The 24598-nt window shown below is 43.2% G+C and overlaps 1 protein-coding gene across 1 annotated transcript in view; it reads left to right on the top strand.

The window, feature by feature from the left end:
- PIP4P2 (phosphatidylinositol-4,5-bisphosphate 4-phosphatase 2) overlaps positions 1-21322 on the top strand; it is a 371941-nt gene extending 350619 nt beyond the window's left edge. Inside the window, exon 7 of the mRNA XM_069621339.1 lies at positions 19692-21322. Coding sequence (XP_069477440.1) covers positions 19692-19835 — 144 coding nt within the window. The 3' untranslated portion in view covers positions 19836-21322. The remainder of the gene's footprint in view (positions 1-19691) is intronic.
- The last annotated feature ends 3276 nt before the right edge of the window (positions 21323-24598 follow it).

The raw sequence follows: 24598 nt of genomic DNA, 5'->3' as shown, positions 1-24598 counted from the left end.
TATCTACTTGAATAGATAACCAGTTTATTGGCTGCCCCAACCCTTGACACTGGGCCAGACAAGCCTTCTCGGATCTTCCTTCATTGTCAGCTGTTTTCCTCTACTGTGCCACACTTTCAGCCCTCCTGTTCAATGGATCCTAGTTTGCTAAAATGCTTTGTGGAACATCCAGATTCTATACACACTTATACATATATTTTGGCGGCACCGCCTGCAGTCTATTCACTATGTATAGCCAGCCTCATGATTACTTAGTTCTACTTGCGTTTCAGCATCTGTACAATTATAAAACGGCTTTCATTTTCTTCAGTGCTCTCCGCACGTTCAATCTTCATTTTGCTCATAAAATGTCCCTCAATTCTTTACTTCGTCATCAGATTCTATATGGTCTATATACTTTCTTCATAGTATCTCTTCTAGGTGCAGCATTTCTGCTTCATGTGGCGTCACCAGTATTCTCTTTCTTTCATCTTCACACTTCTTCCGGAACTTCTTTCAGAAGACTGTCATTTCTCCTCGGGTATATCATATAGGGTTTTCTCAATGGATACCTTGTTTCAAGGACTCTTCGTGGTACAGGTACCATCACTGACGTTGCACATGTTGCAATTTTCGGTTTCTAATATATAGGCAAAATAGGGGCGGGACTATTGCACACAAAACATTGAAACTTTGAACGTTTATTTTATTATCTTTAAAAAAATTACTTGTTGAAATTGTGTTGATGTACTTTTAGCCCATTACATATTGTAGGATCTGAACTTGTTCGTGCATTTTTAGATAATACCTTTTAAGATACTAGGCGACTAGAACTTGCGTTGTGTGTGAGTTGTACCACCCATTCCTCATCACAGTGCGCATCCTTGTGATGCCATCACTCACAGCCACAGGTCTTAACTGGCCCACGTCTGTGCAAATCGCTGGCATCAAGCCTGTTTAGGCCTGTTTTACGGTGGTTCAGTGGGCTACACTGGCCACTGGTCTAGACTTGCGGGCTTATCCAGTGTGGTAAGTAGTTATTTTGATGGCCTGATTTTGTATAGTTGAGGTGACATGTATAGCAGAATGACGTTACTGAAATTGAATGAGAATGCTGGTAAGATTACGCTTCGGATTCTAAATCAAATCTGTGGACTTGGGCTAGAGAGGTAGTACACGAACCCTGTTAGAGACTTAGCACCCCATCTACCTGCCACAATAAAGAATGTCCTAGTTAATGCAAAATCAGCAGTGCTTCACGTCGTTAAAATTCATGATTTTATAGATGAACATTTACTGATATGTCACATGCCTCATTTCAGATATTGGTACCTGAAGGTTATTCAATCCAATGTTTCAATCCTCCCATAAAAGGGGAGGTGTTATTCCTGTTATCTACAAATCTAGTTTGAAGATTTCTCATTTGGATCCCTTTAACTATGTGCCAGGTATGATACTTCATAGTCTAGCTCTCTCCCTCAGTATTGTTATGTTATGTTATGTTATGTTATTTTGCACTTATATAGCGCCTTATATACCATTGGTATGGTCTGAAGGCGCTGGTAGGTTGAACGCCCTTGGGAACCGAAGTTCAGATCAGTAGAGAGAGTAGAGAGAGTCAAAGAGGTGCGTGTGAGCACCGGATATGTGTGCAGCTCGTGCGGTATACGTGTGATAGCTGCTTCTTAGCGATAGGTGTGGTGGTTGAGAGATCAGGAGAATGTGTTCGTTCTGGCAGGATTTATCCAGAACGGATGTGGCTGCGTTGGGCCTGAGGAGAACGCCTGGCTGGGGGGTGTGAAACCAGCAGATTTACTTAGAGTGATGTGGAGTAAGCGGCCGATGTTGGTATGAGAACAGTTATACCGAATGGTGTCATAGTATCTCTGCGTTCTAGTTGAGTGGTGATGTAAAGGAGAGAGTAAGCGTGGTGGTGTGATAGGATGGTTTATATGCTCTTTCGAAACGTTCTCTGCATTCCAGATTGTACTATATACGCTCCAGATACTTTTTTATTTTCTAAATCCACACATAGGTTATTGGGTACACTTTATACTATTGTATAAAATACTATTGGGATACTGACCCCTCAAGCCCAGCGAAGCTTTAACTGGAAAAGTTGGACTTATTTTCATCAACCAATGGTCTTAAATATTGTGAGTTGGTTTGTATTGGCAATTTGAATATATGGCTTGATGATCAAAACGTCCCACACTCTATGAAGTTCTGTGAAATTCTAAACAGCCATAGCCTGAAGCCACTTGAAGTGACCCTCTCTTACCTATGGGGGCATTGTCTCGATACCATACTGGTCCGCAGTGCAGGAATAACCATGATCGACACTGTAAGAAACCAAAGGGTGTATCACCCGCTAGTCCTGCAGGTGACCAGGATACGGCCATCGCTTTTGGATCAAGTTCCTGCGGATGGACCCGTACGGGAGGATCACCTGGATGAGGGGTCTTTGGAGAGTGGGGGTGATGCAGCTGATGGTGAGACGCGGCATTCCCCTTTTTATGTTCATCTAACCCGCCTAGTTTTTTAGGATTCTCCGAGGTCCCAACTACCCCCGCCCCCTTTACTCCCTTTTACACCAACACTTGGCGGAGGAACATCGTAATGGACATGTCCCGCTAATTGAGTCAGGCTAAGTCAGGCACTTGACCTTAAGTGCATACACCTGATACCCATTAGCTCTCCTCATACGAATAAAAAGCAGAACCTAGAAAGACACTGAGCAAGGCGGAACACGAGTATGAGCAGAACTTCTGGGGCAAAGGCAAACCTACTGGAGCAGAACGACGGGTTCAGAACCCCAAGAGTTCCCTGCTGGAGGTCGTTGCTCTCACCAGGCCGCAAAAGACACGTGGAGAAGGCCAGATCCCACATCTGAAGGCTGCATTATATTTCAAGGATGCCAGCGACCCTCCCGGGTGAACGGCCGAGTTGGTGAGGCGACGTCCAGCCTGTGCGACTACCCTTGACTCGTGAATTGGAAATCGTAAAACCAAGCAGAAACACACACAGCTGGTGAATTGGCAAGTGACTTGAGAGACCGGTGTGTGTTAAAGTTGGAAGTGGCAAATCGGAAGTGAAGGCTGCATGCATGTGGATGAGATGCAAAGAAAGGCAGACCTGTGAATGAAATGTGAAGTAAGGACAGCTGTGAAATCAGCGATACTGAGTAACAGAGTGGTCCTGCGAAAGGAAGTAGCCTACTTGAAGGTCTCCGTGAAAGGTGCATTGTTTTTAATGATAAAGTGAATTAACTGCAAAAGCGAAGTAAGCAAAATTAACTCCTGGGGAAGGGGAGAGTGAAAGTTGACTCTTGAACTCTGAGTTGAAGTGGTCCTGCGGAGGTCTGTAAAGAAAGCCATACACATTTGGAAGTCTTCAACATTGGAAAGCGATCTGAGCCCGACTGAGGGAGAACCGAAGTGTAATAAGCTTGGGGAAGGGAGCATCTTACAAGTTTCGTTGAACTTTGTTCTAAAGAGGTCTGAGTCCGACGCAGAGGGGCACCTACGTGAACTTTTTGTTGGTACATTATTTGGAAGTCTGGAAAGAGAGACTTTAGCGTGGAAGGCCACTAGGGCCTCGATCCACGTTTTAGAAGAGTTTATTGTGTTGAAAACCCAAGCCAGAGTATGTCATCCTGCCTACAGGGATCGCCTTACTCTGTGTCGTCTAACGTGGGGAGGAGAGCTGATTCAGCCACATTTATCCTTTTGAACACTGATTTTCCTTTACATACATTTTTCCTTTACATATAGTTTTGTACAAGAGATGGGGCAGGCATTAGGTTTTGTTAGCATAGGCCATTTTGATTTGACGGTCTCCACTAGGACGGTTTTGTTTAACTACTCCCATCTTAGTTATAGGGCAAAGTAGGAGTTTTTCCAAACCCCACGAATCTAATAAATGTTTTTACAAATTGTAGATATTGTATCAGTGTCATACTTGTGATACCATGCCTCCCCTACAACACCCTGCCAGTCGGATCATTTCATTAGGCTATTCTCCTTTGATACTAGTAAGGTAAGCGTGCAGACTTCTATCTCAGCCAGCACGGTTGCGCACTTCAGGCCTAAATGCCTAGTGACCCTTCCACGGCCTGCTTTGTACGAGGCCCTGGAATATATAGATTCGTCCATAAAATGTGATGACTTTTTCTCACATGAAGTGTCTATTATGAAAACTACCTGCACTAGATGTGCTCCTTGTGTACAGCAGCCAGTGAAACTAAAATTCAAACCGTGGTTCTCCCACAATCTTGTTTTTACTGTGAGTGAAATATAGGGGTTACAAAAGAAAATGGAGGCAACCAAGAACTCCTGGCATTTCTTTGACCACAAAAAGACCTCTGAAAGAATTTAAGGAGGCGATTTTTTTAAGCCAAATCAAATTGTTTGTATAATAAAATTGGGTCAGCTAATAACTGGCTCAGATAACTTTTTTCTGTCATCGCTAACTTCATACAGCTGGGCAGTTCCTCGTTGGCTGCAGAACCCTCAGTTAATCAACGCAGCACTTTTAATATGTTTTTTTCTAAATAAATTAAAGCCATTCAGGAAACATTTTTACAAAACGGGCCAACAGTTAAAAATGAAAACTCAGCACTTGAGCCTGAGTGAGCCCGAGACCAAAGGGGACCTGCATCAACACATGAAAGGCCAGTTTGATTTTAAAACAGTTTGAGGATGTCATTCTAAACTTGATGAAAACCCTCAGACCCAGCAAAGACTTTATTTAATTTTGGCATGCACAGCTCAACGCTTGGCTCCGGAGATCACTCCTTTTATGACTCGGTCTGTTAATGCCTCTCTATCACAAGGTTCAGTGCCATCTAGGCTGAAAAAATGCCATCATAACCCCACTGTTGAAAAATCCCAACTTGCATCTGAACGATCAGCGGGTGAGAGTAGGGAGCTTTCTGTGAGACTCTCTTCCCCAAGAGCGTGGGGTCCCTCAGGGATCGTCCCTCTCACCCCTGCTGTTCAACCTATATATGCAACCTTTAATGGGCATACTGAGGAGGCACAGGGTGGGGTTTCAATCTTACGCTGATGATACCCAGATCTTTTTGAAGCTCCTCAAAGTCGGGCAGTGCCTGGAGAACGTGGGAGATTGGATGGTATTGAACTGACTTCAGCTTAACCCCAGTAAAACTGAGGTGGCATTGTTTGGCCCGAAACATTTCCTGTCGAACAATGAGAATCGTCCTCCCAAACCTTGTTTCACGGGCTCCAATTTGAAATTTCCCTCAAAAATAAAAAATGTAGGTTGTATATGGCTAGATAATCTAGGATGCAATCAGTCTTTTACTCCTTACGGCATCTTAGACTCGCCTTGCCACACCTCCCACCTGCAGATCATGCTAGTGTCGTGGGGGCATTGGTCAGTTCAAAGCTGGATTATGGTAACAATATGTTAGCTGGAATCCCCCATGAACACCTGACCCGTCTTCAAATGGCACAAAATGAGGCAGTGAGGGTGATTTATAAAGTACCTAAGTATGCCCATATCTTTGCTCTTTGTCATGCTTTACATTGGCTGTCGGTTGAAGATGGAATACATTTGAAAATTCTCTGTCTGATTTACAAATGCCTAAACAATTTGGCACCTTCATACCTGGGTGAAAAACTGATGGGATATCAGCCACCATATATGTTACTCTCAGCTGGCTTCATCCTCCCAATATGTGCCAATGGGAGTTAGATGGTTCTCAGTATACGGCCCCAAGCTCTGGAACAGCCTTCTATTGGGGTTACAAAAAATATACTCTTATTCAGTTTTGCAAAGCTCTAAAAAACATTCTTTTAAAATGATCTTGCATATTGTGACATAGAATTTTCTGTGTGCTGTAGTATAGAAGCATTCCTCCATTTATTGGATATCTGCTGCGTTAATGATATAAGTCATTTATAACTAGCCTGTACATAAGTATTTCTAAAGTCAACAAGACAAGGAAGGGGAGACAAAGGTAGGACAAAATAAACTAACTTACTAGGCCTTATGTCATGCAGATCATGCAAGTGCAAGGGGAAGGAAGAGTAGAAGTGCTGGGTGTGTGTAGGGGAGTGCTGTGGCAGCACGTGCAGTAAGTGCTGCCAGGGTGGTGGGTTAAGTAACGGCAGTGAGGCAGGGGACTGTAGGGTTGCAGATACAGTCCGTAAGTGTGTGGGAGGCCCGAAGGCAGTGCAAGGGGCTCCTGGTCATGCAGGAGCCTGGTGCCTTTGAGGTTCAGAGGCTGGCCAGGTAACCCCTTAGCGCAGCAGATGGGAGCATCAGCATGGGAGAACGAGAGAGAAAGCAGAAGCAAAAAGGAAGGTCTTGAGTTGCTTCCGGAACCTAAGGTGGTCCTGCTCAAGTTTGAGAGAGGTAGGGAGGCTGTTCCAGAGGGAGGCCCCGGCTGAGGACAGAGATCTACGCCCCACTCTCTGCCTGGAGAAGCGTCTAACCCTCAGAGTTGGAGGTAGTTGAGCGGAGGACTCTAGAAGGAAGATGCTTAGAAAAAGAGAGTTGGATGTAGTGTGGTCCCCGGCTCCAGAAAGCCTTGTGGACAATGCAGAGGGTGTTGAACTTGATTGCTGCAGCCACTGGGAACCAGTGGAGAGATTTCAGGGCTGGAGAGATTTGTTCCCTGGGCTTGAGGCCAAGGACAGGTTTTACAGTCCTGTTCTGGATTAGTTGCAAAGGGCAAAGAGTAGAGGCAGGCAGATTTAGAAAGGGATTGTTGCAGTAGTCTAGCCCTGAGAGAACCAGTGCTCTGGAGACAGTAAACGTCTGGGGGAAAGTGAGAAAAGAAAGAATATTTCTGAGGAGTTGCAGCTGGTAGTGAGACTTCTTAGAGATGTCAGCAATGTGAGTAGAGAAGGATACGTTGGAGTCGAAGATGAAACCAAGGTTTTTTGCCTCACAGGAAAGTGCGGGTAGAGGGCCAAGGGAGGGCGGTAAGAGTGAAAGACGGAAAGTGGTAGTAGGGGTCCCAATGAGAAGGATCTTAGTCTTAGTAGCATTAAGGCAGGGATCGTTGGAGGTACGCCATTCCTGAATCGCGGATAGACAGTCAGGAATGAGCAAGAGAGCAGATGAGGCTGAGGGGAGCCTGAAGGAGAGCCGAGTGTCATCCGCATAACACTGAAAGTTAGAAGAGAAGGTAGAAATGAGGTGGGCCAGAAGTGCCAAGTAATGGTTGAAGAACCAGGGTGAGAGGTTATAACCCAGAGATGGGGAGGGAGAGGGAGAAGGAGAGGGAGGGGGAGAAGGAGAAGGAGAGGGAGAGGGAGAATATATATTGAGTTTGTGCGTTTCAAATGCTTCAAAAATCTAAATCAGTATGAGACTGTAGCCCATTTTTCAAAAACACTTAAAATATTCCCTCAACCACACCACTGTTAACGCCTGTTCTATGCCCTTTGAGTCAATATGAAAGCCTATGAACATTGGTATAAAAGGCTCATGACCATGTAATGGATTACTGTTCTCCCACACTTTGCTCTGAATCAGTACACCAGGGAAAGGGGCAAGGGCCATAGCTAATATAAACAGAACTGAAAATATGTTTTAATACTGTTTGCTAACCTGCATCACAGCACCAATTTTAATGTAAGCCATTTTATTGTACTTGTATCTGTATTTTATTTGAATCTATACCTCGCTTACACCAAAGCGTGTTTACAAAGAAGGGAACGGCACAAAATAAATGACAATGCAGAGTTGGCAGTACAATTATGGAGCAGACCGAGGAGATGAGGTGAGCCTCTAAGCGTGTACGGAAGATGTGAAATGTAGATGAAGAGCGAATAGTAGGGGTGAGAGAACTCCAATAAGGAAGGAAAAAGGGTGAGAGCGAGAAGAAGCACAGGGGGCTAGGGATCAGCAAGGTGATAGGGAAATAGGAGACTAATGAAGCAATATGGAGAAGTGAAACAGAAAGCGAGATTCAAATGGTAGGATAGAGGCCACTAGAAGTGAGCAGGGTCGAGGCAAGGGGAGAAAGGCCAAAGAGAAGATCAATAGCAGAGTTATAAATGGAGTGAAGGAGGGGTAAGACTAGCCACAGGGAGTCCAATCAAGAGGGAGTAACAATAGTCGCTATGGGAAAATGTTGGAGACAAGAAGTTTAGAGGTGTGGAAAGAAAGGAAGGGGTTGAGTGCGGCAAAGATTAGAAGAAAACAACAATTGCGTGCAGTAAGAGATATGAGGGAAAAGGGAAAGAGAAGCCAGAGGAAGAAAGATAGCTGAGAGGGAGTAAAAGGAAGAAAAGTGGGGAGGGAGGAGAGGATGGAGGGAAGGAAAGGACTTCCGTTTTAGATGGGTTAAGATGAAGGAAATGAAGAGCTTCGTGGATTGGATGGAAGAAAGATGGGCAGAAAATTGAGAGTGAAGAGTATCAGAGAACTCAGAAAAATATGATTTGGGCATCAGCGTAAAAGTGTGAGAGATTGAAGGATGAGATAAGTGAAGAAAGAGGGATGGTGTACAGCAAAAACAGAAGTGGGCTAACAACAGAGCCTTGGGCAACATCATTTAAAACTGGGAGTGAAGAGGAGAGCTGGCCGGCCCAGGGTATTGGTAACCAATTGATCAACCCCAGAAGATGAACAACTTAGTTGGTGCTTCTGGGACTCTAATATGTGAATGGAAATCTGAACGCAGATCTCAGCAGCAAACCCTAACCTGCCGACATGTGCTGTTGTGCAGCCATCTGCTCCCAGTGATGACAGGAGGAGATTTTTCTTCCTCAATGTAACTAGCACCTAGACAGCTGAGGGTTTTGTGCGCTGCAATAAATGCAAAAATAGTGTCACAGGGGTACTTGAGCTATCTTTATGAGGAGCATGCCTTTATTTTGTCTCTATTGAGGCAGTCCTTACCTTAATTCGAATGGGTGGAGGGTAGTGATCACATGGAGTGAGGCAGCTGATGTGTTCCCTGCTATCAATGCCCAAGCTCCACTTCAACTGCCCCCAACGTGTTCTAGAACCAACGGTGGATCTAGGACACTTCAAGACATAACACATCTTTCCCCTTTAACAATGAATAAAATAGGATAAAAGAATCTGCCTAAAAACACCCCAAAGAAATGAAATGCACATGGAATATTGCATAAGCACATACAAAATGCCCATAGACATGAAAACGAAGAACATAAAAAAATCCTTAAACTTAACTGGAAATTTCTGAACTCTCCCACTTATCCATCCTTCATCCAGGACCCTCCTCCTTTCACTTCCACTCTCCACCACCAGATTTTCTTCTCCTTCCTTACCACCATCCTCAACTCTTCCATCATCCTCCTTCCCCTCTCTGCTTAACACCAGTCTACCTTTTGGACATACCTCTATGCCACCAACCATCACCATGCTTTTCATCATCACTGAAATCCTTTTTGGTCCCAGAAACTTGCTTTCCAAGCATTTGAGACCCAATAAAGACCCAATCCCCAACCACTCACTCACATTCCTTTACATTGGAGTTCTCATCAAATATCTTTTTGTATTGGCACTGAGCCTCTTGCACCAACCTCAAAACTTCCTCCCAATTGACATTCACACTGCAAGCCAACCCAATACATCCCAGACACAATTTCGTACCAGGTGGGCGTTCCTTTAATAAGACAAAAGGGGACACTTACGTGACTGAGTGGGGTGTAATGCAATAGCTCCACACCATTTCTCTCAAAACATCACACCACCTCAACCCTGACCTCATGGCTAACTGAATACCACCTTTGAGAAATCTGTTAGCCCTTTCTACCAGCCCATTTGCCCTGGGATGATGCAATGCTCTGCGCGTGTAGAATAGCAAATTACAACAAAAATGTCTTCATTGTCTCTGAACTGTACCCCATTATCAGTCACAATTTCTGTGAGAAACCCTTCACGATAGAAAACCTCCTAAAAGAAAATGTAACCAATTCCACCATGGTTGCCTCCTTAAGAGCCTTCCACTCTATCCACCAAAACCACAATACATTTAAGACTCTCACCCAGTCCCTGGATGGGACCCATTAAGTCCACCGACCCTTTTTGCCATGGTTCTTCAGGTACCCACACAGGACAGAGTGGTGTCTCCCGCAACACTTTGCTTTTGTCACTTGCCAAACAAATAACAACACATTCTCTTGTTTTTCTATCTACTCTGCTGTCTTAGCATCCTTTTAGTACTGTTCATTCCGCAATGCCCTTGATGGGCAATATCTATTCCCTGATACCCTCAGGAGGAATCAACTTATCCGCCTCCTGAGCCTTTCTCAGGACATGATTGATTGATTGATTGTTTATTTGTATAGCACCTATGCACAATGTGCTTCAAAGCGCTTCAAGGAGGGAGGGAGCATGGGGAAATACAGTAACATTCTTACAGGTCCTTGAAACAAATCAGAATGTGAAAAATAACGATCAAATCATAACAGTACAAGTGAATGGAAACAATAGGGGAGAGGAAAGGGAAAGGAAAAAAGGAGAAACAATACAAGCAGTAACATTACTACGCCTGGCGGCAATTGTTGCAGTGCAAGAGTGACAAGAGGAGAGGGGGAGAGGGGGAGGGGAGGTGGGGCGGGAGAGGAGAAGGGAAGAGAAGAGGAACAAAACATATGACTATCTTAAAAGGGTCAGCGACTTACCAAGATAGTGCTGGGAATGGAGTGGGAGGAGGGAAGGGGAAAGGAAAGACAAGCTTTTATCAGAAGATAAGAATAAGTGCTAAAATGAAAGAAAGAAGAAAGAGTTGAACAAGGGGAAGGGCGAAAAGGCTGAAGGAGGCAGGCAGCTACAATCAATATGCCAGATGGCAATTAGGGTCGTGCCTAGCTACACAGGACACGGGAGGGAGAGGAAGGAGGGGAGGGGAAGAGACTGCAAAAAACAGGCAACTACAAATTACTATGCCTGACGGCAATTGGGGTAGTGCCTAGCTTACACAGGACAGGGCACGAGAGGGGGGGGGGGGGGTGAAGAGGCTGCAAAAGAAATGCAACTACAATTACTATGCCTGACGGCAATTGGGGTAGAGCCGGAGAATTGCAAAAGGGAGGGCAAGGAGGAGAAGGGAGGGGGAGGAGAAGAGGGGAAAGGGGTAAGGATGCAGGCAGGAAATGGATGAGGGGGGAAGGGGAAACCTCACAGAGGGTAAGATGGGGTGTGAGGTGGACTTTGAGAGAAAGGGGGGGAAGGGGAGAAGAGGGGACTGTTAAGAAGGGAAGGGTGGACAGGAGGGTGTTCTGAGGGAATTAAAGGCCAGAGGGGGCACACAGACACACAGGGGGGCAAAGGGGCACACTGACACACTTGGGGGGGGGGGGGGCATGGACAAGCATAACTCATTTCTCATTTCATAAAATCGATCAAACTTCCTTCATTTCTACCAGGCCAACCATCCACTGTCCACTCCTACACTTTGCTAAGTACTCAGTCATCCCTCTCTGCTGCCATCCATACCTCCTCATTCAATCCTTCTTGTTCAACGCTGGCAACGATCATCTCTTCTTCCTGCTCTTTCCCTACAACCTCATTATCACAATCCACTGGGAGCTGAAAGAGACAATCTGCCACCACATTCTCTTTGCCAGGAACATAGCACATTTGAAAATCATAATTGTGTAATCCTAACACCCATTTTGAAATTCTGGGTGACCCTTTGGACCCGTACCCACCAGCCAACATCTGCACTAATTGTCTATGGTCCGTTTTTACTCTGAATCGTTGGCTCCACAAAGAAAATTGAAAGTGCATGACAGTCCAAAACACAGCTAGGGCTTCCCTCTCTACAACTGAATATTTTTTTCTGCACCCCTTAATGGTCTAAAAGCAAATGCTATTACGTGCTCCTCCTTCCCACAGTCCGACTGTGACAAAGATGCCCCCAAACCTGACACACTGGCATCCACCGTTAAAAATGTCCTGCGTCCACTCACAAACCCTCCTAACGAAGGTGCATTAGAAATCCCTTTCTTTATCACCTGGTAAGCTTCCATGCACTCATCTGACCACAGAAAGGTTACCCCTTTCTTTAGTAATGCTCTCAACGTTGCTGAACTAACAGCAAGGTTATTGACAAACTTGTGTTAGAATCCGGCCATCCCCATAAATTACCTCAACTGATCCTTGTCTTGTGGTGCTGGGGCCTTACTTATACTTTGTACCAAACAATGCTTAGGAGAAACCCCTCTAGAGGAAGTTTTGTGCCCTAAATATTCCACCTCACACACTCCAATCTTACACTTACTGCGCTGTACTGTTAACCCAGCCTCAAACAATATCTCCAACACAATTCTCAATACTTTATCATGTTGCTCCCTACAATTAGCAAAAATAACAATGTCATCTTGAAACACAATCAGATTGCTGACACCCTCTAGCACATTACACTTACTGTAAAGGTCTCCTCTGAAATAATAGTCCTTGGGGAAGCACTGTCAAACTTCATTGGTATCTTTGAGCCATCAATATGAAAGGTGTCCACAGGACCTTCTATTACACCAGATACTGCTGATATCTCGAATATGTGTCGTGGCTTGATTTCTCCACTCTGTGACGGTGGTGCACTTTCCTGTTCACAATGATTCTGCTTGTACTCCACGACATTGACGGTACTTACCTTGTACATGCCCGCAAAATGGCCCCTGCGTCTGCTCTTGAAGCACTCTGCATTCTTCGCTGGACAGAACATGCTGGTTGCTGAATGTCTTGGATTCCCACATCTGAAGCACTTGATCCCTATCCATTCTTTCCTTGTTCATAGGTTTTCCTTTGGCTCACTGCGCACACTTCTTGACTGTTTTTTTCTATTCTCATTTCTTTCATATACTTTGTCGTCTGCTCAATTCCCCTGGTCAATTCCACCGCTTGTTCTAGAGTCATGTCCTTTGCTAATTTCTCTTGAACCCTTGGATTGTTGGTGCCTCTGACCAGTTGATCCTGAATTAGCGAATTTGTTAAGGCACCAAATTCACGCATATGGCTCAGTGTTCTCAGAACAGCCACATATCCTTCTACTGGCTCCATTGGGTCTAGTGTCCTTTGGAAAAATGTGTGCCTTTCAAGTATCACATTTTTCTTTGGTTTGAAATGTTCCTCAATCTTCTTCACCACCAATGAGAATTCATCCAAGTCTCTGGCTCCCTCACCTTGTGGTTCTGGGAGCCCATCAAATATGCTGCACCACTCCGGGCCCAGATTATGCGGCTACAATGCTTGTTTCCTGGAGGGGTTACATTTTTCCCCACCCATAGCCACCACGTAGGTCTCAAACATTTTATTCCACATTTCCCATCTTATTGGTTTCGTCCCTGGTTCAGCTAGGAATGGGGTTGGAGGAGGTATTGCAGCTGTGGTCATGCTTGCACTTCCTTAGTGTCCTCAAATTTGCTTTCCTTTGCAGACACTGATTCTATAGATTGCTGTGCTGCTGTAAGGTTTATGAACTTTCCTCCCTTTTTTATTTTTTTATTTTTCATGGTGTTCACTTGCTTTTAGTGTTCCCGGCTGATCCCGGCAACTCTATAAATGCTTTACAGTATAATAAATACTTTGCAGGTTCCTTAATGGCTTTGCAGTAAAATAAATACTTTGCAGTTTCCTTAATGTCTATATTGAATAATCCACATTCTAGTATTCTTTCCTACTCTCCTGCGCTCTGGGCGTATCTTCCTTTTCTTCTGTATTGATCTTGTTCTGTGATGCATTGCCAGGCAACGCAATGCGTCACAATGCCGGCCAGGAGAGATAGACGGTCGCAAGAATACATTTTGTGCCTTATGCTTGAGGGGAGGGGCGGGGCTTGCCATTGAACGTTGCCGACCAGCGTTGCTCGTGCGACTTCCTCTTCCCCCAGCTTTGGGATTTTGTAATACAGAGGGTGGGGGACCTCTGCGTGCATCGCTGTATGTGCACCCTTTCCCCTCACCTCCTTGCTGAAGCTGTATTGGGGCCTTGTGCGTGGAGTCTTCTGCCGTATGGAGGGTCCTCTGCTTCCTTTCCTCCCCCTTGTGCGGACCAGGGCTCGCCTCCTCGTTGCCACTGATGTGTTCCCTGCTATCAAATACTGACACAGACACGGTAAGTCGTCAGAAGCAGGTTTATTCAATACAAGCGCAGAGAGCAGCAGACACCTCTGCCCAAGCTCCACTTCAACTGCCCACAACTAATTCTAGAACCAACGCTGGGTCTTGAACACTTAAAGACATAACAGCAGCCCTAAAGCGGCACCAGGCTTGGATCTGTCAATGCCTTGACTATCACTTGCTCCCCCCACCCTGGCACTGTTTTCAGCTTGGTGAGTCAGCAATGCAGAGAGGTCGGAGGAAATGCTAAGGCATCTGGGTTACCAGGGTGAGAAAGAGCTACTTGTTGAGGACAATAGGTAATAATGGTATGCTTTTGGAGACAACTAATGATACAGTGTATGAATTATTAACATTACACTTCAACCTCTAATGCAAGATGTGCTGCATCCTCCAGCCAAGTGATGGAGGATTCCTCTGGTCCAAACTGCATATTCATGTGAGTATGTGCTGCTTTAACTCAATAGAAGAAATGGTAAATACCTTGCAGTGTGCACGCTATATCTTTTTCTTCAATCTAAATGTTTCTTTTTCTTTATGAACTCATTCGTTTTGGCTATTTGTCCACCTATAAGCCAAAGCTATTGCATCAGAGTACAGCTAGGGAGAAATGGCATATCAGGGACACAAATCTTGCCATTGATGTTTCGTTATTTACCCACCCATTGACTGCTCCTGGCCATGCTACACCCTATGGCCATTCCCACCAACTTCCTGCCCTCCTGGGATCTCTCCTTGAGGTAGCTTTATCAAGCCTTACCATCAAACTGTGTGCCGAAGTGCCTGCCAGTATTTTTGTTTAAAACCTTCTTCTTAGAGTTAACGACTTAGTTGGTGCAGTAAACCTGCTACTGGTGTAATACAAATGTCTTCGGTTTTTTTATTGTTATATAACCAATTAGGTTTTTTACACATTATCTCCACATAAAGATTTAAAAAGAAAACACAATATTGTCATATCTCAACAAACTACAATTTCCATTAAGACTAACTGTGTCATCGTACTAAAACACAATATAACCTTAAAAAGAATACATAACAAGACTTTTGCACAATTTATTCAATATCAGGTAAATGAGTCACCAAAAAAAATTATAAATAATTTAAACAAAATTAACAATAATAATGAGAAAAAACAAAATATACAAAACATAAGAAAAATTACAAGCAAAAAAAGAACACCCACACTAAACGGGAAGAATGGTGGAATTCATATCCTTCACACCCTTGTGGAATAAACCCTGTTAGCTGTAGAACTCGTACCACATTTAATGTTAATTTTGCCTCCTGTCCTGATATCATCCGTTCCCAAAATGAGTTAGATGAAAGCCTGTCAGTGGACTTGACAATGGAGGTCAAATATTGTACCCTACTGTCCCAACTTCTCCTACAAAACCTCAATATTTGTTCAATAGTCTGATCACGAGGATCGATGCATTCAGGACAAGAATTATGTCTTATCGACTGCTAAACCGCATTTGGTCAGGACCAAACCCGTCCTTATCAGGTTGAGATGCAGTCTGAGAAAGTTCTGCCTAGTTTTATCATCAGGAAACTTCGTAAGATATCTAGCCAAATACCCTTGTTTTTTGCCATATTTGGAAAATGAACTAGGAATAGAAAAAGCCCTCACATTATCACCTGTCGTGATCCAATACCTTAATGAAAGAGCTTTTTTTAACCTTCATAGGATTAGTGAGCAATGTGTATTCATCGAGCTCACAGTAAAGTAAGGTCTCCTTCACTCTTTTCCTAAGTTCACTTAGGATATGTGAGGATTCCAGATTCAAATGGATCAAAAGATCTTCATAAAGCATATTGTCAATTGGGTCAATAATTGACCTATAAAGTGACAGTAATGTCCAATCCATTTGCATCTTTAGAGATCTTAAACCCAACTCTTACCTCAGGCCTGCCGTAAGTAAACTTTTAGGCAGACCCAACACCTGCTTCCAAATCACGGCTTCAATTTTCTGCCAATCAATTGACCATAATAAAGGTTTGGCCTCTATACCGTAGAGTAGAATAGGTATCACCTTTGCCACATAGAATCTAATTAATTGCAAGATTGAGAATTTACAGTATAGACCAGAATCTTTTTCATCTGTGCTGTTAATTGTGTGCTTGGCTAACCTCAACCCAATAGTTGGTACAGCATGTAAAATATATCCCAGGTAAGTTATTTCACTTACCACAGGGATAGGTTGACCACCTATCGACGAGGGAAATCTGATTCCTCGAGTTCCCCTGTCCCCAGAAATTAAGATCCTGGATTTCTCTGGGTTGACAAGGTCGTTAATTGTCATATAGTGATCTAATGCCCTAAGGAGTCTTTGCAGACCAACAGGTGTCCTGTCAAGCAAGACAATGTCGTCCGCATACATGAAAATTGACAAGGGGGGTCCTGGGAGTCTCTCTGCCAGACATTAGTCCTGGTTAGGAGAGACTTACCCAGAGTCTTTAGCTCACTATCTTTCACAGAGAAGAAATATCCCAAACATATCCGTCTGTCCTGCCCTGGGGCAGTCCAGCACCGAAATACTAGGCAATTCTCCTCTGAACAAGAGTACCAACAGCATCTCCAGACACGTGTTTCGGTCTGGTGACCTCATCAGTAGGGAGGAGCTGTGCCTCTCTAAGAATAGTGAGCAAGGGGTCCACGTCTGGATTCCCCTAGTAACTTAGGGTGAGACCCAAAGTTGCTTAAATATGCAAATTGACAAGGGGGGGTCCTGGGAGTCTCTCTGCCAGACATTAGTCCTGGTTAGGAGAGACCTACCCAGGGTCTTTAGCCCACTATCTTTCACAGAGAAGAAATAACCCAAACATATCAGTCTTTGTCCAGCTCCGAAATGCTAGGCAATTCTCCTCTGAACAAGAGTACCAACAGCATCCCCAGTCACTAACCAGGACTAATGTCTGGCAGAGAGACTCCCAGGACCCCCCTTGTTAATTTGGATATTTAAGTAACTTTGGGTCTCACCCTAAGTTACTAGGGGAATCCAGACGTGGACCCCTTGCTCACTATTCTTAGAGAGGCACAGATCCACCCTACTGATGAGGTCCAACCAGACCGAAACACGTGTCTGGGGATGCTGTTGGTACTCTTGTTCAGAGGAGAATGGCCTAGCATTTCGGTGCTGGACTGCCCCAGGGCAGGACAAAGACTGATATGTTTGGGATATTTCTTCTCTGTGAAAGATAGTGAGCTAAAGACTCTGGATAAATCTCTCGTAACCAGGACTAATGTCTGGCAGAGGGACTCCCAGGACCCCCCTTGTTAATCCGCATACATGAGCCTCTTTATAGGTAATGAACCCTACCTAACACTGGCCAAAGCTGATGAGTCTATCTCCTGTCCAAATTCTGCAAGATAAAAAGTAAAGAGAAAGGGAGCCACCAAACAGCCCTGTCTGACCCCTCTATTAACTGTGATGTATCCTGACAGGTGACCATCCAGGGATAGTCTAACTCTCATTGTATTTATGTCATGGAGACTTACAAGAATGTTCACCAGTCCCTTCGGGGCACCTCTCTTAACAAGCTTAGACCTGAGCCGATCTCGATTAACAAGATCGAAAGCGCTTGAGAGATCTATAAAAGCTGCATATAATTTACCTACATTGATTTTGTCGTTAGTATTTGTTAAGGATGCAAGTATAATGCCATTTAATGATGTTGCATGGCCCCGTCTGAAGCCTGTCTGTTTAGGAAGTATATTATTTTCCTTTGTCCAGGCTTCAAGTTCTCTCAACATGAGGCCCGTAAATGGCATGCTCTCAGCATCTAATAGCGCTATAGGTCTATAGCTAGCTGGGTTTTTCCAATCCCCCTTTTTGAAGATCAGCACTATAATGGCCGATTTCCATGACGGGGGGATTGATTTGTTTTCAATAAAGCGTCTAAAGAATTTGTGAAGAATATGTGCCCATAAGTTGGGATTACTCTCGAAAACTTGGTAAGTAAGACCATTCGGTCCAGCAGATCCTGATAGTGAGGATTTTGTATTCGGATCTAAAATATCTTCTTTAGTGAAATGTAAAGCCCACTTCCCTTCCACTATAAAAGTAGGTTCACCTTGCGGTTTAAGATATTTCTCTTCAAAATATCGAATCCACTCATGCTCTGAAACAATGTTTGTTTGGACAGCCTTTTGGTCTTTATTAATGTTGTTAATTAGTGACCAAAAATTACGGGTGTAATTAGAACCCAAGGAGCATAACATGGTTTCACCATCATTTTGCAGACGGGACGCTTTTTGATTTCTGGGCCAACTGCGAAAATTGTTTTGGATAATGTTTGTCTCAGCCGCCAAAATACATGTATTGGATTCCTCCCTCAAACAAACGTCTTAGCCCGGTGCGCCATCGTCCACTTGATTTAGAAGCACTGTGTGTCCTTCACTGACGTCCTATTAAAAACAAGCATTGGCAAAGCCAACAGGTTTGGCTTGTGTATAAGTATTAGTCATTTGCCAGGTACTATTATTATATGCCCAGGTGCTCGCACCATTTGTGCAGCTGATGCCATTGATGGCCAGTTAATACCTTTCTTATGCCTACAAAAAAGACAAAACTGTTGGCATTGCCAATGATTGTTTTTTTCATCTGTAGGGCACCACATGAAACCAATCCAATAGATGGATGCTAGGTCACCATGCTAGGTCACCAACTGTGCCCAGGAGTATTGTACAAGATTGTCAGGTCTATGCCGTTTATACAAGCCAGCATTTCCATTGTAACACACATGCTCATGATGCCTGTCTAAAATATATTTGACCATTGCCTTGTAAAACAAATGTTCATGGTTTCTGCGTTCTGCGTCCAAATATATATATCTATCTATCTCGGTATTGCAAGGTAAAACACTTTGATGGTGGTGCACATATGACAGCATGCCACCGAAACGCACTTTTATGCTCCCGCTTTGAAACCGGTCCACTGCCAAACCCATGCATGCATTTCACTCAGATACGCACGCACATACACACACACATACACACACACACATGCACGCACACACACGTGCATACCTACATGTACTCAAACTCTGAGGCGTGCACTCTCTCACTATAACACACACACCACTCATTGAATAACATTGTAAACATGCATGTACACACACATTCATTATTTTATTTTTTTAACGGGTACCTTTTCATACAACGCTGGTGAGCTTCTCTTCGGTGTTGTCTGTGGTCTGGCTCTCCAGGGGCTTTGAAAAGGTGGTGGACGGGGATCTTATGTGGGACACAACGTCAGACCTTGGTTGCCAAGCAACATGACTACTGCGACGATGGGCGGCAGCTGATTAGCTCACCTCATCCCCCAGTACGCATTCTATTTTTATTTAATTACCGGACTCCCTTTCCTCTCGTCAAAGTTGTCAGCAATGGGAAGCAGAGGAGGGGCCTCCCAGGATTCACCACTGTGTGGTCTTTGTTCTGTGCTTGGTAGCATAGAATCTACAAATATGTTTAGACTATGATATTAACTTCCTGTCCATTTGAAATTATGTGAAGCACGCATAATCACAAAATGTTTAAACAAAAAATGCAGATTTGAATCAATTTGCTCATTTTTAAATGGGGTATTCAGTACATGTGTGAACGTTCAAGTCAATTTCTTCTTTTTGTTGCAGGTTGGAACGCAGGAGTTTGCACGACACTTCCATGCAACATATGTTTCTTGGGCAATTGCCTATCTATTGGGCGTGGTCTGCCTTATTCGAGCATGTTACTGGGGCGCCATAAAAGTCAGCTATCCAGAGCACAGCTTTGCATAGACTTGCCTATAGTTGTATTATATGGCAAGTGATGCTGAAATGTAGAGATTCTGGGTGATGCCAGGCGGACATTTTTTTAATCTGTTCCCTATACAGATCCGTAGGAGGTCTACAAGACGAAAAGTGTGACCTGGGGGGAAAAAGTAAAAATATGGTCTTATAAGGACAAGTACTCATTGCACTACATTATATGCAAATCGTTTGTTTTGCTATTAGTTTCCCAAGCTATGAAATGCTGAAGCTATGTTTACATGTGTCATGCCTGTTGGTTATGGTTATTTCTGTGCATTATATTTTACTTTTCCATTTTATCTTTTAAAGATCTTTCCTTGTGACTACAGTGGTTTGTCACGAGGTACAGTGGAGAAGAGGCAAGATGTGTCTTATCAGTGTTTCTACGATAGCTTCACAATTTTTGCATTTTAATTATTATTGTATTAAAATGGCTTGCATTAAATTCTAAGCAATATGCATTTTGTTAAGAATGCTTACTATACCTTTGACCTAAGATCACAACAACCTTATTTAAAAATACTATTTCATTTAAGTGTACTTTTAAGACTTACCTTACACAGTGGCTGGGAGGCTTTATTCGGGCAAGGTGTAAACTTTGTTTTCCCGGTTCAAAAAAATGTCTGGATCAGAAAGTTAGGAAACATGACAGCATGATAGCCTTTTCTTAGTATTTGACTTGGATTAGAGGGTTGAGCTTATTAGAGTATCATATGGGTAAAGCTTGTTAAGCTTATTAAAGTGTCTTAGGGTTAAAGCTCTTTTTTTCTTACATAGGAACCCTTAAAACCATGAGTTTGAGAATCTTTCTAATGGCCATTTATACACATTGCTCCAAGGAGAAGTCTGGGTGGCCGGGGCGCAGGCAAGGGCTCTGAAGTGGACATTTCATATGACCTAATTTTATAAAAAGTATTTTGTCTGGATAGGCTTTTGTTAGAAATGGGTTTGTGATAGTTGCCCTGCTGTATCCGGCATGGGGCATGTGTTGTACTGATATCTCCTAATCAGTAGCACTGGAAACTCTTGGCTACATATTAATAGAACATACTTTCTACATTCCATCTCCATACAACTGGGAAAAGAGACCTGTTGAACATGTTTACTTGTGAATCCCAAAAGAATGGTGAATGTGACGTTTTCTGGTGGTTTCACAAGCAGCAGCAGGTGGCTGAACTGCCTGTCTTCAATGTTGCAAACATGTGTGCGATATGTATGGCAGAGTGACATCAGAAGTCAGTAATGACTACCTAATTGGTAAAATTACATACATCGTTTAGTCTTTGCAGGGATAAGTATAATCATTTTAAATTATCCCAAATCGGGACAGCATTAGATTAATTTTAAATATTTTGAGCACAATGATTCTAGTATACATTGAGTGTCTTTGTATAATACATGTTCAAATGTAGATGCTGGATCAGGACTCTAATGTATCTTTTAAAAACTACTAATAAAGATTGTTACTCAGAAAATTGGGCATTGTTTATTTAAATCTGCTTCAGATATTGCTGCCCATTCAGATGGTGGTAAGTATTTTGGTACATAGAGACAAGCCGAAGTTGCATCGTAAGAAAATGGCCCCATTGCCTACCTTCATCACCCCAAATCCAAGTCTTCCTTGTGTGATGAATCTGATGTACTCTGTTTTCCCGGCGGTGACCTCCTCCCATGTGGCCAGGGGACGGCAGCCACTACCTGATCCAGGGTCCTGAGGTTGGTATTACGCTTCGTGCTCAAGTTGTTTCGGACCTCCTACAAATCCGCCCAGCGGTTTAGGCTGTGCGCTTTGGCAAAAACTGACCTTGTTTGTCTATGGAAAAATTAATGGGAAGTAGGCCGCAACTTTGGGAAAAAAATGTGTTTGTCTTCTTAATAATTTTCTTATCTTTTAACCTATCTTTACGAAACTTTGCAGTTTGGGGGGCCCGCAAGTCCCTAATCACTTTAAAAATTTCGTTCGAATCAAAAGTTATCAAGAATAGAATTTTAAGGGGTTCCTATGGGAGTCCGATCAACCTAGCCGCCCTATGATTTGGGGAGGAGTTAATGGGTTCTGCGGACAGGCATGACAACACTCATCAATTGTTGATAATCAAAGATTCTGTAGGCCGCTGTCCCGATTAGCTTATCGCTTGATGTGCTTTGCACTCTGAAGTAATTTACACTAAGAATGGGGATGTGTGGCTGGCTGACATACACCCGGAGCAGGCGTTTAAGAGTTTGTGTGCTGCTGCATACTGGGAACTACTGTTCTCTCTCCCCACCGATTGCCTCGCCCTGGTGTGGTGCAGTTTGTTGCAGTGCATTGCAAATGTCTCAGACTGCATTCTAGGGTTTAGGACCGGTCCTTCTACGACCACATTGATTTTTCGCCGATTTCAGGCAACTGTCTCATGTGTAAATGTGCTGGAATCCGGCGGAAGGGGTAGTGTGTCCACATGTAATGTAGCCAGTAATGTCCGGAGGGCCCTAACAGGTAGCTATGCACAATTTGGTGCAGATTGATGAAACGGTGTGGAATTACGATTTGCTGAGAATTGTCAGTTTCAAAAATACTTGCAAATATACTTGCAATCAACTGTACAGACTGTTCAATGTCTGAGAACACCATAGGACCCTTTTGTGTGTATGTCTATTTGAAGCTCAAGAGAACAGGTGTGCCTAGAAGTGCCTGATTCTCAGTAAGACTATTGCACTTGGACCTCATCTTGCAATTGTGGGGCGAGAAGAGCAGTTGAAGTTAAAGTTTGTCCAGCAAGTCCCTTATTCAAGAAAGCTCACAGAAAACATGGGTAGCTATATCACACTTCACAGCAAAAGCCTGCAACATTCCTTTTAGAAAGAGCAATTATTTCTAACATGCAGAGATGATCCCTCAGTATGGTAAGTCACCTGTGGCGGATAGAATATTGCACCTATTCCGCTGGCTCAAATGGTCAGGGAATATTCTAAAAGGGAAGAACTGGTTTACAACTGAAAACTATTCACAGGCATGTCCGAATAGCACAATACTACACACCCTCTACATTGTCCACAAGGCTTTCTGGGGCCTGGGACTGCTCTACCTCCAACTTTCTCTTCCAAAACATCTTCCTTCTCGAGCTCTCCGCTTGTCCACATCCAACTCTGAGGGTCAGACGCTTCTCCAAGAAGAGAGTTGGGGAAAGATCTATCTCCTCGGCTGGGGCCTCCCTCTGAAACAGCCTCCCTGAATCTGTCAAACTTGAGCAGAACCACCTCCAACATTAACTTACAAAAACTCATCTGAGTCCTGGAAACGTATTAATATTAGGGAAAATCCACAGGTGGAGATGAAATTTAACCCATTCTCAGAATCTAGATGGGTATATCATTTCTAAGCTACATAAACAACTATGAAAAAGAATATTAAGAAATGCCTACGGCGAAGTCGTGGCTACTGTGTTTTGATGTAGATGATATTTGTAATTCAGAAGAGCAAAAATGTATGGGCACCAGAGCCTGATGGATTGGCTAATGTGACCCTAAAATATATTCCTGCATTATGAACCCAAATTCTCTTTTTAAGCAATTACTCCAGACTAGAAGTGTTACCAACTCTTGGAGAATGTCACTGTTGATACCCATATATAAGAAGGGAGACAGGCTAAATCTATCAAATTACAAGCTAATCACACTTTTAAACATTTCGAGCAAACAATTTGCATGTTTGGTAGAATGAGAGCTTTATAGCTGGGCAAGAGATTCTGGAAAGCTCGATATTTCTCATTCTGGTTTTGTTAAAGGTACAGTTACACCACTTAATGGGTTTATTTAAAATGTGTTGAAAGACAGGGCTATTAGTAATAATAAAGCAATTTATGTAGCTTTTGCCGTTTATGCTGTGGCTTTTGACAGCGTTTCTAGAAATTTACTATGGGAAAAATTATCCCTTTGGGGTTGTCCCCTGTATTTGATCGATTTGATTCAGGTACTCTACTCTAAAAATTCAATTAGAATTAGATAAAATAAAATAATCAAGGCCTTTTATGTACCTCAACTGAAACAGAAAGAGGATGAAAGCATGGTTGTGTTTTGTTCCCGTTATCATTTAATCTGTTTATCTCGGATATAGGAGAATTTCTTTCAAAAGCATGATCATTCCCTCCTCAATTGGACCAATATAAGTTTAGTTGGCTTCTGTATGCTGACGATTTGTTGCTTTTGAACCATACCCTAATTGGACTGCAAAGGAAGTTGACTGCATTTGAACAATATGTCAAAATGAATGACTTAACATTGAACAAACTAAAATCCTCTTTCTAAGATCATTGAGGAAAAAACCTTACGCTAACTTTAAATGGCGATTGAACCAATCTGTGTTAGAAACAGTCCCCTCTCATGTATTTAGGTTTCTATTTGAGTGGTGGTTTTACTGATGTTAATTTGGTTAATACATTAATAGTCAAACTAAAAGATTAGCTTCACAGGCCATTATGCTGAATGTTAGCTATAGTTATTATTTTATAAAGCAAAATTAGTTCCTATTCTTACATATTGAGTCAAAATAGTTTTAAAAGGTGGGAGGATTCCGTGGTCCCAATTTGAGGGCATTTTTTGGAAACGTGTGTTGCATCTGCCCTTGGGAGTCCCCTCACCAATAATTGGATATGAACTAGGCCTACTCTCTCTGGGAGTGATCGCAAAGTGGAAAAGGCACTCTTTTTAGAGAAATTGTGATGGCTCAAGAAACTACTTGGTAGATGTTAAGAACTCTAGTTGTGAACAAA

Source organism: Ambystoma mexicanum, chromosome 5q (genome assembly GCF_040938575.1).
Source record: "Ambystoma mexicanum isolate Mex_15411 chromosome 5q, UKY_AmexF1_1, whole genome shotgun sequence".
NCBI classification, from domain to species: Eukaryota; Metazoa; Chordata; class Amphibia; order Caudata; family Ambystomatidae; genus Ambystoma; species Ambystoma mexicanum.
Note: the sequence above shows the minus strand (reverse complement) of the source record. Positions and strands in the feature narration are given on the sequence as shown.